Genomic DNA, 20,041 nt, shown 5'->3' on the forward strand with positions numbered 1-20,041 from the left:
ATACTGCGTATTTATAATAAGGCTCCCTGTGCCTAGAGCAGCAGGTTTTGGGAGGTGGTCACTGTCTTTCCCAGTTACATCAAGCCCCGTCTCCCTGCCCAGAGTTCCTGTGCAGTAGAGGTGGCAACCCTAGACATTACACGCACATACCTAGCACATCACTGGACCTAAATATACCCCTGATCACTGCTTGTTATAGGACAAGCTTGCTTGCTACTTGGTGCTCTGATTCCTGCTACAGTTGTTCCTTGGTTCCTGCTTCCCTGGTCCTGTTCCGTGTGACTCCTTGGTTCTGACTTTGAGTTCTGCTGCTGCTGTTCTGGTACTGACCCAGCCTGCCTGACTACTAATTTTGTCCTTACTGGGCAAATGAAGTAAATGATTGGCTCCTTTGCCTGCCCCTGTGGGAGTGCTTGGATTTTCATGAGGCAAGACTAGTCGGCACCCGAGTAGCTGAGGGCACGGCCTGAGGCCAAAGGTGTCTGTTATAGGTATTAGAGCCTAGTTATTCATGTATGTATTAAAGGACAATGAATGGTTAATATAAATTAAAAGTAAGTCTAAAGGCATTCTTTTTAAGTACTTACTGCATATCTAAATTCCCAGATCCCTGCTTGCTTCTCTGAGATATGGTGCTGGCAGCCTACAACAGTGTGAAGCCTACAGTGACATCACTGAAATCTCTCTCCCCTTCCTGTAGGTGCCAGCAGCAGCCTTCCTATTCTCTGAGCATGTGTGTAACTTGATCCTGTCTCCTGTTCTGAGCTACACATGCCCACCAGCCAATCAGAAGCGGATCTGCCAGAGGGGAGGGGAGGGGGGGAGGGAATGAAACACATGTGCAGTATGAAGCAAGGAGGGAAAGGAAGAGAGAATACCTTTTTAGAGATGGCTGCCTGTTCTAGAAAATGTGAAGTAAGTGTGACTGAGTAAATATTTGATTAGGTGAGCCAAAAGTGTGGCGTTTTTACTAAACAATAGGAGGACTATTGGGCAGTATGCTTTTTAAATTTTGACTTGCATTCTCCTTTAAAGCAGTCAAATTCAGTTGTTTCCTATGGGCATATAAGGAGGTAAAACAGGTAACAACCCTGGGTACCAACTTTATAGGCAGTAGTCTAGCAGAGCACAGAATGCTATAAGGAACCAGTTCATAAATAGCATCTCGTTAATTGGAGAGAAAGCCACTTAACGGTCACTGAATAATGTTGGATAAGATTAATAAACCTGCATCCTTTTTACAGCTCAAAATATAATGACCCTTTGCAACTGTGCTCCATAGCTTTTTCTGCTTCAAAATGATCCATAAATGTGTTATTATCAATCAGGTAATTCGACAATTCGGTGAGCAGGTCATCACAGTGCTACCTCTTTATTCTGCCTCCACCACAAGGCAAGGTCTCCTGACAAATGTGCAGCAAACACAGCCAAGTTATAAGTTCCCTTTGTTATGAGCCTGTGTTTCAAGCAGGTGATATATCTAGGGAGCATTTTACAACAGCTATATAGATGGTTTGCACTGACTGTTACAGACATTTTCTAAATAGCCATCATCAATATCAAACTAGAGCTCCTTTTCTATTCTTATCTACACTAGAATTTGGTGGTTAAATATTTATTTTTATGTTACTTAATATATGTTTCAGTCCCTGTTCCTTATATTGTAATTTTAATCATTAACACTCTTCAGCCTCTGTCAGCATATAACACAGGTTTTTTTTTAAGCCTCACTGCCAGTTAACTGAAATCTGCAACCTGCCCACAGTCATTATCCTACTGCATGCCATTAATATGGAATTAACTTTAATCCTCACATTGCACTGATTATTTCCATCCTTCTTCCTGCCAATAAAGTCTGCTGCTGCTTTCAGTGCAGAAAAAAGAGCTGCCTCGTTTAAGCTTCTTAAGGCTGCAAACAACATTTAAATAATTTTCCATTTAAAAGAACTAAAAATATGCACATATCGCTTTCCTAATTTAGTTGTCAATGAGCTGAAAATAGTAGCAGTTGTAATAACTGCCTGGCCAAATTATAAATAACCCTTTGGAACGTCCACTTGATTTCTGTTTACATAGAAATAGATGCTTCCTCTGCCAGTATAGACACGCACAGAGTTATTTTTAAAGAGAAGCAATGGAACATGTGCAGGTCAATTACACTGAAAAGGGAAGCTGTGTGGCTCCATGGCATAAATGTATATCGTTATATGATCTTTAAGTATAAATGCAAATAAAATTGTTAATAAAATAGTAATAGGAGCCCTAAGTAAAGGGCCATGTAAATATTAACATTACTTGGAAAACAGACAATCTAATGACCAGTCATACTAAAACTTCTAATAAAGGAAACACAGAAGCATATAATATATCACAATATATAACAATATACTTTACTAGATTGTATTATTAAAAATGTCAACTGGTTTAGGTGGTGTAATTAAGAGTTTGCATTTTCCCATTTAAAAAAAAAGCTTAAAAAATTAGAATAACAACTTTAATTGTAACTTTGAAGGTTCAAAGTCAGAAAGTTTTTTGCGCCTTTTCCGATCGTTCGGATACGAAAATACAAACTTTACACCGAAAAGTAAAACCGTCTTTACACATACTAGGACAGGAATATTATTTATTTTCTATTCTATTTTTCTTTTATAGGTTTGCTATTTTGCATACTAGTTGCAAGTTACCGATTTTATTTAGTTTGTTGAACCCCCATCTCTTTTTTAGCCCTGATCCTTAAGTGAAAAACTCTCCATCATTTGCCTTACTCACTTGTTCAATTCACTACTGCAAATTTTCCATGTAGGTTTCTAAAGCAACATAAGAAATCTAGGTCAAATACTAGATTGCTGAAATTACAAAATTATTCAATTTGTCAAGAGAACAGTCGTACATCATGGTGGCGTACCCAAAACAATGAAAAGTAGCATTTGTCAAAGAACACTTTGTTGAATTGAATAAGATCATTGCTAAATGCAACAAAAGATCAGGCAAAAAAAAATCTTCAGGATTGAATATGTACTCTTGTAACTTGGTGTGAAGAAAAAATACAGCTCATCGTACATATTACAATGCTGATACTTATAGTAGATTTTCCATTTAAAGTCCAAATAAGCAAGATCACTATTCCAAATGCATAGCCATATGAAATAAGTTGAAAAGCTAAATACCACAAGAAACGTATATGGCATATTTAACACTTTTTTCTAACCATCACTGCCTGCTCATATTGGTATGTATGGACAGCCATTTCATATGAGTTATGTGATCTGTTTATTATTTGCATTAGGGAAAAGGAAAACCATTTTAAACAACCCAGTCATGCAATATTCCCTATACACAGTGACAGTCCCACATAAGAGCAGTAACACAAACACCACAGTGAAGTCTAAAGTTTCTCTTAAACACTCAAAGAGATTTACACATCAATTAATTTCTTAAATAAGAGCCATCATGGATCTTTTAACATCCTAATCTCAACCAGAAATAAAATAACTTAGATTAATCCATAGTATATTTTATTACTCCACTGAGGCTTCAAGACATGGGGGTAAGCCCCAATGCCAGCTGTTCCAAGTGTCAGTCCCCTGATGTGGACTAATGCTATGGTATTTTCCTGTAGTATAGCTTATGGTCCAAAGTGGTAAAATTATGCTCAACATATGGTGCATCTACTCTGCTATGCTCTAGTGCAGTAGTCACCAACCAGTGACTCGGGAGCAATATGTTGCTCACCAACCTCTTGGATGTTGCTCCCAGTGGCCTCAAAGAATGATCTTATTTTCTGGATTATAGGCATGTTTTGGTTGCATAAAAACTGTGTACTGCCAATCAGAGCCTCCTGGATATTGCCAGTCCACATGGGGGTATCAAAATCCATTCACAGCCCATATTTGGTACCCCCACGAACATTTTTCATGCTTATGTTGCTCCCCAATTCTTTTTACATTGCTCATGGGTAAAAAAGATAGGGACCCCTGCTCTAGTGTGTTGCTAATTATATGTAATGCTGTCTCTACTAATCTGATGCTATACTGTCATGTGACCTACTTTACAATGTTGTAGTAATGCCTAATTGTGCTTGTGTTGATGGCATTGCATATATAAAGAGCCATCATTCTTTAATGTGATTTATTTTTTTGCTTCAAATAAATTGGTTGGCATTGTAGTCCAATAACGCTAATTGTCTTATCTTCAGAATGATATGTGCATGACAAGTTATTTATACTTTACAATGAATCTGTTCTGTGATGCTTGTAATAAATATAAAATTCTCTAGTTGTAGAATGGAAGCTCCAACAAATTTCAAATACAATAGAAAAGTCACAGGTAAACTTTTTTATAAAAACTGCAGATTACCTGTGTAGAGATGTTTACAATTAATTTTTATTAAAGTCACTCTTGTGAGTTTTGCTTCAATGTCAATGACTGGCTAGCATTAATAAGTATTTAAAAAATCATATACAGTACTTTGCACAAGCTACTAAAAGTGCTAAAAATTAAAGCTGCTCACGGATAGGAAGAAAAATGAAATAAGAAAAAGATATTGTTGAATGTTTTGTGAGTTCAGAATATTATAATCGTTATTTTTCATGGTTTTCTTTCCAGTTATGTTCTATAGAACAATGTCAGCAGTTAAACTGTGAAGTAACCAGTGAAATAATGAAATGCAGATTTTGTAATATAAGCAACAATGTCAGAGATCACACGCTGGAAAATAAAACAAGCTACTAACAGAAGTGAAATATGTCATGTTTAATGAATATATTTAAAAAAAAATGACTCACCTTCCCGAATAAAGCATAATAAAGTCATTGTAGATTCACACAATAGTTATGATGTTAATAATGAGTAGCAAATGTATATGAACAAATGTTATGCTCATAAGATGAATGCAACAAGCTACTAAATTACATGCCCCAATTTCTAATGGGTTGAAACAAAGAGAAAAAAATCAAAAGAATATTTTCTCTCTAAAACTGTGGTTGCGTTGCTCATGTTTATGATACTTTAAAAGCAAAAAAAAATCACAATTTTATTCCTTTGATTAGAATATATTAATGTTGCGTTAATCTTACTGCACATAGCCCTTGGGCCAGAAGTATGACTTGTGTACACACAAGTACATATATGTATATTTTTGGATCTTTTAATGACTTCATAAAAGTAACGAAATAAGAGGAAAAATGGAAGGTAATAGGAAAAAATTGAGGCAGAAGGTAACAAAGAGGAAAGAAAGGCTGACTCTGGGCATTGATATCTACTTCATAGTTAGAAGCCAACAATCCTATAGATACTAGATAAAAATACCACAGAAGAACCAGACTGATTTACATTAGTCCATGTTGTGTCTCAGCATTAATAGTAAATATACTATATTTTAAAGAGTCCATCGCCTTGAGCTGTTGTAGTGGAATTCTGTAGCCAACTGAAAGCAATAACCCATTAAGCCAATAATATTAATAAACATCGGATCAGATTAGGAGTATGACATATAAAGGAAAAAAAATATGTTGTTCAATATTTAGTATTAGGGTTTTGCCATTTTTTTGCCACAACTGGGCAAGTACACTTTGGTTCCCAAAGTATGGGGATGGCACCCCTGTAGGAGATATGCCTAAAAGCTTGGCTGAAGGTCTGTTAGCTTTAGGTGAGATGCAATTGCTGTTCTAGATATTCTTGGGACTGTGGCTGAATAAATGATACATAGATATTTTCCATACCTTTAACCTTGTTATGAGCTAATAGGGGCCGTGACCAAATGTTGGGCCTTCAAGGGTGGGGGGGGGGGGGGGCTTGAACTGAACAACTTCAACAAATGCTGCTTTATGTGGTAGTTTCAGAAGCAATATGATGAGGCCAAAGGGTCTATATAAGCTGAACTTTGCTATTTGATTCAAAGGGGTATGTATTTTCTTTCAGTTCAAGGCCACAGCCCAAGGGATTATCTAATTGCAGGCTTTTTTTTTATTTTGTAGGTCCTATTGGATAAAAACTGCAGTACATAAAACTCGATAAGGAAGTTGTAGTGGGAAATGAAGTTTCCCAATAATCCGAGATCAGGATAGGATCTGTATAGGATCCAAGATTCTATTACCTCAATTATATCTGCATGCTCAGGCAAGAATCTATATATAGACAAAAAATACAATAGGTTCATACAGTCTGTCAGGTGTTATAGTTTATATCAGACATTTTCATTATTCTAATTGGTACAGATATATTACAATTTCACATGATCATACCCAGTCCTGCTTACAATGATTAAGCAGCATCACCCTCTAGCAGCAGATAAAATGCTCTTTACTTCATATATTCACACTTATCTATTTTCCATATCATTAATTCTTTCTCCTATATGGCATAAAAATGTGCATGAATATGTCTTTTAATTAGTCAGAAATGCTACCCTTGAAAGGAGTAGTACATATTACATATAGAATTTTAATTATCAGTTAAGACAGAAAAAGGATAATTGCTCAATAGAATGTAATATGATATCTATTTCAAATAATACCTTTTCTGTATGAATGAGCAGTGGTGTGGCCAAGATTTCCTACTAATGCAATCAAGTTTGTGATTACAATTGGCAGAAGACCAATTAATATTACTATATAGAATACATCTAAACAAGCCATCTCAATTGTTTTTTCTACACAGTCCAAACAAATCAGAACTAATTATTAGTAATAAATAAGGACACATTCAATACTGGCTATGTGTTAAGGCTAAAACTTATGGCCAAGAATGTTAGCTGGGCAGGCTCATTCATGTCCTTGCTGAAAATACATTAAAAATAATAAATGAATAATAGGTAATAATGGGTTAAAAATGCTCAAATGGGATTTAATCGCTGTTTTCTGACTTGTTTATTAGTTTCCCCATGTTTTTCAGTTTCTCTTTGCTAATGAATTTACATTAGTACCGCAATAAGAGGAAATGCACTGTGGTTCTATGAAAGGATTTATTTAATATTGTGCCCTTGAAAAGACCTTGCCATGCATGCTATTACATATTTATTGCCTAGTTTTAATACATAATTAATTTTCATACAAATAAAACACCTGTGCTGCTCAAGGGAGCAGTGAGGGGTCTCAATGAGGCCCATTACTTTGATATTCTCTTCCTTCCCACTGTTCATGTTATTACTGTAGATAATACATGTGCATTTGTATGTTAAATTTGCTATAGACAACAGGTATAAATAATACAGTTGCAAATATGTGCCCTGCAAAGGTAATGAAAGAAATGCATACAGAAATATCTGCAGATTAACTGCAATATTGATCTATCCTGATTGTTGCTTCACAGTTACACTCCTATTCATGACATTGGCTAAAAACTGCTGTTAAAATAGTTTTTCACATTTAAAGTATAATGCTGCAGGCATCCTGTTATTACTGTGCTTTTCATACTTTGCATTATTGCGCTGTTGTTTTAGCCTATTTTGACAGATGAAATGAAAGGCACAGACAGTCACTAAAAGATTCAAAAGAAACTGAGAATACTACAAATATTTATATATTATAAGAACTGCTTCTCCTGGTTGGAGAAGTACACTCTGCTGCATTGTTTTGAGAACCAGCAGTGCAGAGAAAGACAGCCTTACACTAGGGTGCACATTTACTAAGCAATTTTGAGAAAATTTACAAATGAGTGTTAGCCAGTACAGGTATGGGATCCCTTATCTGGAAACACGTTATCCAAAAAGTTCCAAATTACGTAAAGACAATCTCCCATAGACTCCATTATTAGCAAATAATTCTAATTTTTAAAAATGATTTCCTTTTTCTCTCTTATAATAAAACAGTACCTTGTACTTAACTAAGATATAATTAATCCTTATTGGAGGCAAAACAATCCTATTGGGTTTATTCAATATTTAAATGATATTTAGCAGACTTAAGTTATGGAGATCCAAATTACGGAAAGATCCCTTATTCTGAAAACCCCAGGTCCCAAGCATTCTGGATAACAGGTCCCATACCTGAACTTGATTTCCCCTATATTGTTTTAGAAATAACTCCCATAATTCGTGATTTATTAACATTTAGGGGCCAATTCATTTAAACGCAAGTTCGAATCCCAAATGGGAAAAATTCGGATTGGATACAATAATTTCTGAAGATCACAAATATCACGAAAATACGATAATATCATATTGGCGATGATAAAGTCATAAAATTTTGTACCAAACAATTGTAAACAGCGTCAGAACCTTTCCGAATTTTTCACGCAAGCACACGAAAAAGTCGCGCAAGCGCGAAAAAATTTCCGAAAATACGCTCGGATCGTTCAAATGAACGCTCTGAGCGTTCGTGTCTTGATAAATTTCCCCCTTAGTTAACTTTTTTGCCAAAGAAAAAATTGTCAGGTTTGACCTGTCAAGTACCATTGAGTCCTATGGAGGCTTAGAATAGTAGAGGACAGTGACAGCCTATCATTGACACATTTTCAATGGGAAGATAATCCCATCATTGTTTTCTATTTTACACATTTTCAAGGGGAAGTTAATCCCATCATTGTTTTCCAAGAATGAGCACCAATGCTACTAAAATGGTTGTTGGAGCAATTCCTGCTTGGGAAAAATAAAAAGGATTCTTGGAAATTAACATCTGGTTTGACTCAAATTTTTTGAGTTAACAGCATTAACGGGACATTTTATAAATACAACAATGATCGAGATTAATTCTTATTTATACCATGTTGAGTTTATATCACTTTGAAGGCCAGAAAAAAATTAATTTTAGTAAATCAGCCCCTAGGTGTCACTCATGACCACAAGTACAATTGCGGGGCCAGTAAATTGACATTGGCAGCCAATGCCACATGGGATTGATTCTTGGTCTGTGTACAAATGCAGGCCCAGAATCGCACTACCATGGGCATCTGCTTTCTCCTGTGTCTGTACCCAGATTTTCAAGCCCCAGCTTGGGTGCAGACACACAGAGCAGATACTGGTGCCAAAACTTGTGCTGAATTCTATTTGGTGTAGCTGCACCCAGGCCAATACATTGGGTGCAGAAGCAGAAAAGCAGGAGCACAGAGAGACTCTTTCATGTAGGCTAAGAAAAAGCCCTGTGTGGCCGTACCCTATAGCTGTGCTTGGCCCTTCCAGTCTTGTTTTCTGAATTTTGTGCAGTTTTGCCCACTGAAGCAGGGGGAACTTGGGGCTACCACCCCCTTTGAACCAGGAGGTAGCTTCATGGTTCCCATAGCAAACTGCAATCATAGTTGTGCAATCACGACAAAAGAATAGGTCTCAAAAGTAACTTTCACAGCACATACCAGAAGCAAGTGCAATTACACGATTCTTGACATTGAGTGCACATCTTTCCCTGGTGACCAGAATTACACAGAAATCATGGGAAAAATGCTGCATAATAGGTAAAACATGCCAATTAGGCTCATAATTGCACTAGCATGTATAAATTGGCTCTGTTGTTTTTAATTCACAAATAACTGAAAAATTTACTAATAGTCAGATTTTTTTTCCCGATTTGCAGAAAACAGCTAAAAATCCAAAACTGAAAATTCGCCAGCTAAAACTTGCTGAGATGATGAAGAAGACATTGGCAGATGTTTTTTTCCATCCCTGGAAAATCCTTCTTTTTTTCAAAACACGTGCATTGTGCATTTGCTTTAGAAAAACTACAGCAATGGCACACATGGTTGTCATGGTTTTGTCACTGGAGCATTATGGAGCTCCATGGCATAGGGACAAAGCTCTTGAAATTGTCCCATATTCATTTAGAATGAGATAGCTAAAACGCTAGACATTACCACATGTGCCACTACCATTATCTAAATACATAAATGTTGTGTAGCCATGGCAGCACATTCAAATTAAATAGGGCAATAGGCTACATGTTTACATAAAAGACAATCTGCGCAAAATGCAATTATTTCTTATTATTTAGATAATCAGCCATTCACAGGTACATTAGAGGACAGAAAGTGGGGATTTTTTTCCCGCAGAAATGATCAATGCACCAGAGGCCACCCCCTTAGATCAGAGCAGGGGTCCCCAACATTTTTTACTTGCAAGCCACAGTCAAATGTTAAAAGACTTGGGGAACAACAGAAGCATCAGAAAAGTTCATGAAGGTGTCAAATTAGGGCTGTGATTGGCTATCAGCTTACAGAAGGCTCTGTTTGGTAGTACATCTTATTATTATTTAAACAAAACTTCCTGCCTCCAAGCCAGGAATTCAAAAATAACTCATCTGCTTTGGGGCTACTGGGAGCAACATCCAAGAGGTTTGTGAGGAACATGTTGCTCGCAAGCCACTGACTGGGGCAGTTGAAGCAGTGAAGGTGGTTCTTTACAGTGAGGGCAGTGAGGTTGGGGAATGCCCTACTGGTGATGTTGTAGTGGCAGAAGAGGGGCTTGGATGATTTTTTAAGCACAATATCCAAGGGTATGGTGATCTTGACAAAATTTCAACAAATCAAGCATGTCTGAGTCCAGTCTATATACAATTTAAGAATTACAATAACTTTCTGTAATTGTACTATTACATATAAAAGCCAGCAGGTTTCTGTAATCAGTTCCATGTTTCATCTCCCCCTTTTTAAATATGACAGTTTTGCATCACCTAACTTACTTTTGTGCGTTTTCAGAAATAATACCATTGATTAATATTTTTAATGCTGATTTTTTTTAACACACCAGGCCTTTGCTTTAAAATTTTAAACTTCGTTGCCATAGCAACATTGGAATATATGAAATTATTCAAAAGCTTGATTTTTATTATTCATCGTCAAAACACTGCTCTAACTTTGAATGTACTGACAATAAACCAGATGACATTTTTAGCAGCCCACCTTTTCTTTGCAATTTTTGTTAGCCATGACTCGTTAATTATCTCATACTTTGTCCCAGTAGAATAGCGAGCCCTTTCTGGATTTAATGTAAGCCTACTTATGACTAACAGTGAGTAACCGTTTCTATTTCTGCAGCTATTATTCTTGGTGTTTCTTCTAAAACTTTCTGCAATTTTATATTATTGATTGGGTTCCTACGGTTAATCTGAATAAGGACAAGAATCCTTAATGCGAGGTGGAAATGTTCATAATCATGACCCAAATATATTGCATGTTTTGTGCTGGGATTATTTCACTGCAGTATAAGATAACGCTTTTGTACACTAAAATCTAGTTGTTGCTCCAAGTCAATGGCTTTGAAACATCAAAGCAAATTATCTTCAAGGCTGTAATAAATATAGTTCCACCTTAAAGGGAAAGTATACATCATTGTCAGTACTAGTTTAATAAATTGAGTGTGTGCTATGCATACTTTTTGCCTGTTTTAATTAAGAAATACAGTACATATACCGAAAATCTGAAATTAAAAGTAAAGTCACAATTTACATTTTGTTCACTTGAGTACAGTCAAACATATCAAAAGTGCCTTGTGTCCCTCTGTATAAACAAACACCTTCCTGTGGACTTTGATCTGTTTTGATTCGGCTTGGAAGAACAGAAAGTAGAATATGACTTTACTTTCAATTTAATATTTTGCCCTGTTAAGTGCAGGAAATGCATTAAAACCATAAGCAAAAAATGTTTTTGGCACCTACTAATTTAACGAATGATGAAAAGGGGAGTATATTGCCCCTTTAAAACCAATAACCAGGAAGCCTTCACCTGTCTGAAAGCGAATTCCTGCTTGGTTAATAGACCAGGCACATTTTGCACCTTTCGTTTAATTACCTGGCTAGTGGGCTTCAACTAAAGACATGGCCTGACAAATATTTTTTTGTGCGAATATAGTTAAATATATTGAGAATGGTATGTCAGTCATGATAATTAACTGTTAAATGGCATTCTTCAAGTGCTTCATGGTATTAGCTTAATATTTTCAGGACCAAAATTGAAAAATGAAATATATATTCTTGAGACCCTGAGCTGGTGCTCCTGTTTACTAAAAATTACTGTAAGAGCACCATGCGTCGTCTTCTTCATTCTGCAACTTCTCAGCATTCAGTCAGGGTGCGCATAAAAGTGGAGCGAAAAGACCAATTTTTACTGTTCTGAGCATGCAAGAAGATTTTGACATGGTGCTCCTACAGAGGTAACCCAAGTTAGTGCAGTTATCAGTAAAAAAGGATAACCAGCCCATGGTCTTAGGTAAGCAATTATAATCATAGGGGGGAGGTGCCTGACATTTGCATGCCTTTCTCTACCTACCTCTCTTTTTAAATTTGAATTATTTGTTTAAAATGAACTTATACATTAAATATTTTTTAAATGTAAAATTGTACTAAACCATTTGCCAGAGAATTTATTCTACAATTTTTTTTTTTGCTAATAGGTTTCTATGGGTTTAAGAATTTACATTAGGAGGTCACCTAAAAGAAAACAAAAGCAAAGATCTGATTGTTTGTAATGGGCAACATAACTGGTGATGTTCTTCTCCAATGTTAATGAATACACCCCTCCATGTGCTGGTATATGTAGTCAAACATGCCTGGTTTTACCAGGGGTTGTCCATATCTCTGTCATGTATTTCTATAAACAATTTATCTTTGTATTACACTCATTTGGTAAATAAGGATTTATTAAGCAATGCTGCTTTGCTTCTTTTTAACGGTGACTAATTTTTAAACTTCATTCAATTATCAATTTGGTTCAGTAAAATGTGGCACATAAAAGGTACAATGTTTGCACAAAGTTTGGCCCTTGATAAATTATTTTAATACCTCAACAGCTGTTGTGTGGGTAGTAGCAACATGAATAGGTAAACATATGTATACAAATTGTTGAGAAATGTCTTCATTAGTGCTAGATTAATATGCAGAACTCACATCCCTTTGTGAAATCAACTGAAGAAAGGACTTAGAATGTTAATTACAATTAATTCCATTAAGTACACATTACCTTTACAGTATTTTTCATTCATTCATAAATTATATACATATAGAATTTTCTCACTACAAACCATACTGTATGTAAAACTGTGTTCTTGGCAAGGTAAATATATCTTGTTGCATATATTATATAGCATTTCTTGAAAAACATTGCTTCAAATTCTTGTAAAACCCTCTAAATTAGTTTTCATCCCGCTCAAAGACTAGTTTTACCTTTGGTGAGGCTTTATTTGGTTGATTTATTTTAAAGGTTCCTATAATAAAAAGTTATGCTTCCAAGATATTGCATTAACAAAAACAATTTAAAAAAATGTTAAAAAATAAAGTTATGCCAATTAGTTGAAGGTCAATGGAAGCATCTAGGAAAAATCATGAACAGCTCGCCCTCAAACTTCAAAAACTATTATGAATCTTCCTGTTTCATTAACCTGTGCTTTATGTTGAAGGGTGTAAGGGCAGGAATTTTACACATGTTTGTATTTGATTTACATGAATAGCACTGGATCCAAAGTTGGGTTCTTGGTCAAGGTATCTGTATTTTATCCAACAGGAAACATCTCAGTTAAACCACAATCAGGGACAGGTTTATTATAGGTACTTCCTTCTTTTTAAGCAGTAATTACAGCAAAATACTGTTTCACTATGCCAGAAAAACTATACTTATGCACTGGATGGGGCAAAAGAGGCTATCACTCAATAAATGTAGTAAACATAATGCTATCTCTATACAAACTAACTTGCGAGAGTAGGGGCTGCCCAAGTAAATATCAAATTTAGGACCATGGCTGGTATAAGAGGGAATAGAACCAGCTCTAGAATAAAAGTGGATGGAAATGAGATTGGTAAAAGGTTAATGATGACAGTGCCCCCCTCAACTAATTGTAAAACCTTGGATGTTATGTACTAATTCTTACATGTTATGTGTTAAAATCAATAAAACATATTTTGGGGGGAAACTAGAAGGGAACACCTGACCGCAATGATGTATAGTCAGAGGCTGATAAAGAATCCTGGCTCAGTTGGAATGCTCCTATGTTTTACTCTTTTGCCAACATATGGTCATCAATTGTAATTGGTATGGGAAAATAACTTAATGCAGCCATTAGTCATTGAATGCTCTCCTATTTGATAGACACAACATATTTTGTAGATAACTCATAATAATATCACATGTATATTTGCTGTTTTTGTGCATTTATAGCAATGTTGTATCCTGCATAACAGCCAACTTGAATGCTTTGAGGGTGAGAAATACATGAGCAAACACCTTAAATCTTACTTTAAGCAACTAACAGGTAACTGTTAATGGATTTCACATCCATTTATATCTGATATGATCCCATCAATTTCTAAATAGCCCGAGACACAGAAATGTTACCTATTCCCATGGGTGCTTTGTTATTAAAGAGACATGACAGAATCCTAATGGAAGGCGAATAGATCAAACTGATGCACCTTCTGTGTCATTTCTTATTCATATTTCTCTATATTTGAAACTTTCAGTTAAACCCTACCACGCTTACCTTTCATTCATGGGTTCAAACAGATATTAAAAAACAATTCATTGGGAAAAAGCAAGAATAGTAGACAGTTTATATTGCAACATTGTAAACTGTTGGAACAAAGTAAGCAGATGGCTAGACATTTGCTTCTGTTCATTTTTGCCATGATGGTAAATTCAGTGTTTCCCTTCTATTTCAAGGTCTCATCCAATCAAGCTATTAGGAGATCATTTAATGCAACTTTCCAGGAGTCTATTTCAGCCTGTCAAAATTTTAATTTTGGATATACCGCGTGTGATTACATTTGTGCTATAAAAGACCCACGGGAGAATGCATCTGCTTTACTGAAACCTGAGCAAATGTCATCCCAAGCTCCCCAATGTTATTAATGGGTAAAATTGTTAGTGTTTTCAATTTTTCATCTGCAAATTTGGAACTGATGGAATAGGAGCAGACAATTTTTATATATACTCCATTGCCATAGACAATTCATTATAAATATTTAAAAATATGTCAATAATCTAAAAATGACAAACATGGTTAATTATGTGTCATTTAGCATTTATTATTAATACATCATACTTTATAAGGCTTTATAAGGAAGACCTTTTGCAATTTGTATTCATTCTTTATTTTTTGTGTTTTTATTATTTAATTATTTAGCCCTCAGACATGGAATTTAGACTACAATTTGTCAGCTATGCAGCAGTTTAGAAATCAGAATCAAAGATGAATAGAAAAGGAAAGGAGAGGGACTTAGTAGAAAAAAAAGAATAACAACATTTTATGCAATTAGTTTTTTGGGCTGCCAGGGTCAGTGACCCAACAACAACTTGTATAGAAGCAGAATAAGAAGGCTAAAAATATAATAATCAACAAAATAGATAAGGACAAGCAGCTGAAATAGGGCTTAAAACTATCTACAACATGCTTAAAATTAATTTCTATTTTGATATATGGAAAAGGGAGGATTTAACAATTGTCAGCACAACATTTTTAATAGTTGTCTACATATATAGTATCCAGTTTTGTTTTTTTTATAAGTTTGCAGAAGAAAACTCTAACCCAGGAGTCCCCAACCTTTCTTACTCATGAGCCACAGTCAAATGTAAAAAGACTTGGAGAGCAACACAAGCATCATAAAAGTTCATAGAGGTGCCAAATAAGGGCTATGATTGGCTATTAGGTAACCTCTATGCACACTATTAGCTTACAGGAGGCTTTATTTGGTAGCAAATCGTGTTTTTATCTATGCCACCAAGTCAGTAATTCAAAAATAAAGACCTGGTTTGGGGGCATTGAGAGCAACATTCAAGGGGTTGGTAAGCAACATGTTGCTCACGAGCCACTGTTTGGGGATCACTGCTCTAGCCACTCCCATAGATAACAGGGGTAGAACAAGGGGTAGGCAGAAGAGACTCGTGCCTATGGCACAGCAATGGGGGCCACCAGGGACATGCCATTCCTATCTACCTGCCCCCAGTCCAGGCCCCGTACCTTGTCCTTGGCAGGTTTGGCCAGCCAGGTTGCCTAGGGCACCTTTCCAGCTATGTTTTGCTTTTTTACAGTATATTAATTTAGTTAGTTGTAGTTGTGATATTGAATTATTTCGTGCCTTCAGAGATCATCAGTAGGTCAGAAGAAAGTTCCTATTTAATGAGCATAAAAAATACAATAACAATAATACAGAGATGAGTCTGGAGATATTACAATGTTGACACAGTGTGACATCAATGACAATACATAAAAAGTGAGATTTCATAATATAATGCATTACATATTTTGAAATAACATTACATTGTAATATATAATGCATTACATTATTTGAAATGAAATAGGCTTAATCTGGGGCTTTTAAATTGGACTTTATAACCATCCTTATACAAATGTATATTAGATTTGCAAGGTGGTATCTTATTTACTTTCTTTATATATCCAACCCAGATATCCTAATAAAGGAAATTTCAGCAAGGCCGCACACTACGAACAGCAAAGTATGTTGTCTTATAGTCATATTTGATTCTGCTTTGCTCTACATTTTATATATATCCCCAAAAGACTGGATATACATCCAAAAGACTTTGTGCCTCATTTAGAAATCCCCCTAAGTGCTATTTCATGTATCCCCAAAGCAGTAGTAACCAAGCCCTTATATCTCTATTTTGAGATAATTCTCAATCTATTGCCAGGAAAGATGTCTCAGCTGGCCTCAGGGCCAAGTTTAAGATTTATGCTGCCCTAGGTAGCATAGTAGGTGTTGATGAACTTAACTATGGCCCAAAACACTTCCTCATATTTAATCAGAAATTATGAATTAATCCAACTCACTTATCTTCTATTAAAACCAGTAACAAATATAAGAGAATGTTTAAAATTGTAATTATGTTTATTCTTTTAAGGGCATTGGAATTAGATGATTAAAAGCATGTTATCTCCAGCTGCAAGTAACAGCTCAGGTGTCAGGGATAAAAAGTCAAAAGTCCATCCTCCCATTCATTTCTATGGCAATACCCAGACATTTGACTACTGTACATCAGTAGCCGCAGAAGTGAATATGTGTATGTGTGTTTGTCCCCTTCTTCACAACTGTGGGCACACAGGCACTTTATCTGGTGCGTATCAATTCACTGCCTCCTCCCATTAACTCAATCCAGACAGCACAACTACTGCTGCTTTTCAGACTGCTCTGCATTTTCAGTCTGAAAAGTTGACATACTGCTGCTGTTTCCCTTTCACACTGTAGGGTGTTTTAAAACATTTTCAGTCACCTAAAAAGTTGTTGCTTTAAAGTGATTCAAGTGCTTTCAGTCAAACTATCTGCAATGCTAGGCTTGGGTCTATGTAGCCTTTTAAAAAATCCAGACCTGGTTAGTTTGTTAAGCATCAGTCTTCAGCAAGAAAATAATATTTGAATATATTGTAAAACTCTTTATTCTATACCGTAAAACTATTGTTTACCATGAAGGTTCTTAGAAACAGATTGTTAAAACATAGTAACTAACCAATTCCAGGATGTTTTCTCTAACTACAGTCTTCTCTTTTAAATTCAATAAACCTACACTAATTGTGTCTTCTTCAGACAAGCAAAAATGCAAACACGAAAAAGACTGTAATACAGAATCATTAAAGCAGAGTCCCTAGAAAATAAAATGTCAGTAATACTCACCCTCTGACCTTCATTCCCTGGAGGACCTTGAGGACCTTCTGGACCCTGAAAAAGATCATAAAAAAAACTTGAGAAATCCACAGCTCCTTCTGTAAGATTACTGTCCTTATTTAAATGTTTTCTACCTCTGTGGCACTGTCTCTTATTAGAGCTAACTTGTACGAACATTTTTGCTTCATTACTTAGTTAAGCCTCAACAATAGGAAAACTCACTTTTGATATCTGGAGCCCATTTTTCATACCTGTAAGCACAGTGTGACTAAACCTAAAACCAGTATGAAGTGCCACTTTGGCAGATGAATGATGGGTTAAAAGACAATAGCCATTCACATTTAGTGAAAGAAATCTGAAGCCTCAAGTTTAAATTTAAATAGGGAAAGGATTTTTGAGTAGCTATTGAAAGCTATGCAGCCCTGTCTATGGTCAACTGGAGTAAAAAGGCACAACTGCCCCATTCAATATATATTATACTATGTGACAAAAACAGATTATTAAAAGACAAGGGTTGCTAAGACTTTAAAGAATACCATTAAACTTCTACAAAATTTTTGACAGGTTAAGTATTCACAAATTATTATGGGAACATATGCACTATATAGTCAAAAGTAGTTGAACACCTGCCTGTTCAACATTCCATTTTAAATCCAAAGGCTATCAATTTAATGCCAGTCCTCTCTTTGCTGCTAAAAACAGCCTTAGTACTTTACTCTTCTGAGAAGGCATTCCAATAGATGTTGGAACAATCCTGCTCCCATTTAAGTAAGAGACCCACCGATGATGGAAGATCAGACCTGGCTCATGCTGTTCAGTTGAGGTTAGGGATTTGTTCAGGCCACTCTTACTCTCGCATCTTTGCAAACTAATACTGTGTGCATTGAGATATTATTCTGCTGATCCAGGATTTCCCAAAAGTGTTGCTACAAAGTCAGATGTATGGAATTGTTACTCAAGAATGTCACTGTATGATGTAGTGGTACCTGTGTCAATAATGATGGGTATGACCTAACTATCCACTACACAATACCAAGAATCTCTTTACTGATCATTAATGTTGTTCTACCTTTTTCAGCTTTTTACATGGTGTGGCTCTCTGACTAGCGTTACTGGCCTACAAGGTATGGTGGCTTACAAATAAAGTTTTCTATTTCCTTTTTGTTGTTGAAAGGTTATGGGTTAGTATTTTGCAGTTTTGCAGGTGTTTCTTGTCCATCTGCCCACTCTTTACTCTGCATTTTAAAACTTACCTTATCTCCTTTTATACCACCAGCTACAATCTAAAAGTAAGAAAAAAGAATAATTTAAAGAACAGGTACTGACCCTACTTAATATACAGTTTTTAACAGTTATTATTCTGTATTCACTCAGTGTTGCAATGACTCTTATGAGAAAACTACTCAAAAATGTGTTTATATTAAACAATAATTGTATTGTCAAATTTTCAGACACAATAGTAACAGTATTCATATCTGAATGGAATATGAACAGGTGACTCTCCCCATGTTGTGCAGATGAGTGCAGAAAATAATTTATTCTAAACTTTTTACTTGCAGGAGAAGACTGTACTTGCTAAATAAAATGCAGTTAATGTTTTAAATGGTAAAAGCAAATTATACTGCATTCATCAGTCCACTGAAAGAAAGTACAGGTATGGGACCTGTTATTCAGAATGATACTAAAAAAACATTTAAACATTAATTAAAGCCAATAGGAATGTTTTATCTCCAATAAGGATTAATTATATCTTAAGTTCAGATCAAATACAAAGCATTTTATTATTACAGAGAAAGTAGAAAAGCATTTTTAAAAATTTGGTTTATTTGATCAAAAACGATTCTATGGGAGATGGCCTTCCTGTAATTCAGAGTTTTTTGGATAACAGGTTTCCTGATAACAGATCCCATACCTGTACTTGAAGAATCATATATTTTAATCTAAAATCGAAATTAGATACATTTATATATGAATTCATCACATAAACCAACATTGTTGACAAGGAAACAAAAAAAAAAGATCTAAAAGATATAAATAAAAAAGGCTAATGAATCATAATTCAAGAAGTTATTATGTATTCAGATGCACAGGTACTGAAGATCACTAGTGAAAAAAATTACTTTAATGACCAAAAAAAAAAGTTGCAGCGGAATAAAAAAAAGTTGCTGTGAAAAAGCACCTATTGACTTCAATGCATTTAACAAACTATTGCCTGTTCTCAAATTTTACCAACCAAAACAGGACAAATTTGCTCATCACTAAAGGTCAGATTGGGAACTGATGTTTACTGAACTTAATTAGGAAATAGTGATGAGTTGCAGAACAAATTGAAGTCAATAGAATTTTTTTGCGTTTTCTTTTTTTTATGCATTTTCACTCCAAATGCAGTTGTCAGTGGGCGCTTTTTCTCACTCCACAAGCATTGAAGTGAAGGGGTGTTTTTCTAGCTTTTTGTTGGCAGTTTTGCGAAAAAATTTACTTATGGTAAAATGTGCAATTTCGCCTTGAATCCA

The 20,041-nt window shown here is 35.4% G+C and overlaps 1 protein-coding gene across 3 annotated transcripts in view; it reads right to left on the bottom strand.

The window, feature by feature from the left end:
• The window catches only part of col19a1 (collagen, type XIX, alpha 1), a 367,958-nt gene that overhangs the window by 187,533 nt on the left and 160,384 nt on the right, over nucleotides 1-20,041 (bottom strand). For all 3 annotated transcript variants that reach the window (XM_031902344.1, XM_031902343.1, XM_031902345.1), the window contains exons 16-17: nucleotides 18,782-18,811; nucleotides 17,538-17,582 (exon numbers count right to left, since the gene is read on the bottom strand). In XM_031902344.1, coding sequence (XP_031758204.1) covers nucleotides 17,538-17,582; nucleotides 18,782-18,811 — 75 coding nt within the window. The remainder of the gene's footprint in view (nucleotides 1-17,537; nucleotides 17,583-18,781; nucleotides 18,812-20,041) is intronic.

The sequence above is a fragment of the Xenopus tropicalis genome, chromosome 5 (assembly GCF_000004195.4).
Source record: "Xenopus tropicalis strain Nigerian chromosome 5, UCB_Xtro_10.0, whole genome shotgun sequence".
NCBI lineage: Eukaryota > Metazoa > Chordata > Amphibia > Anura > Pipidae > Xenopus > Xenopus tropicalis.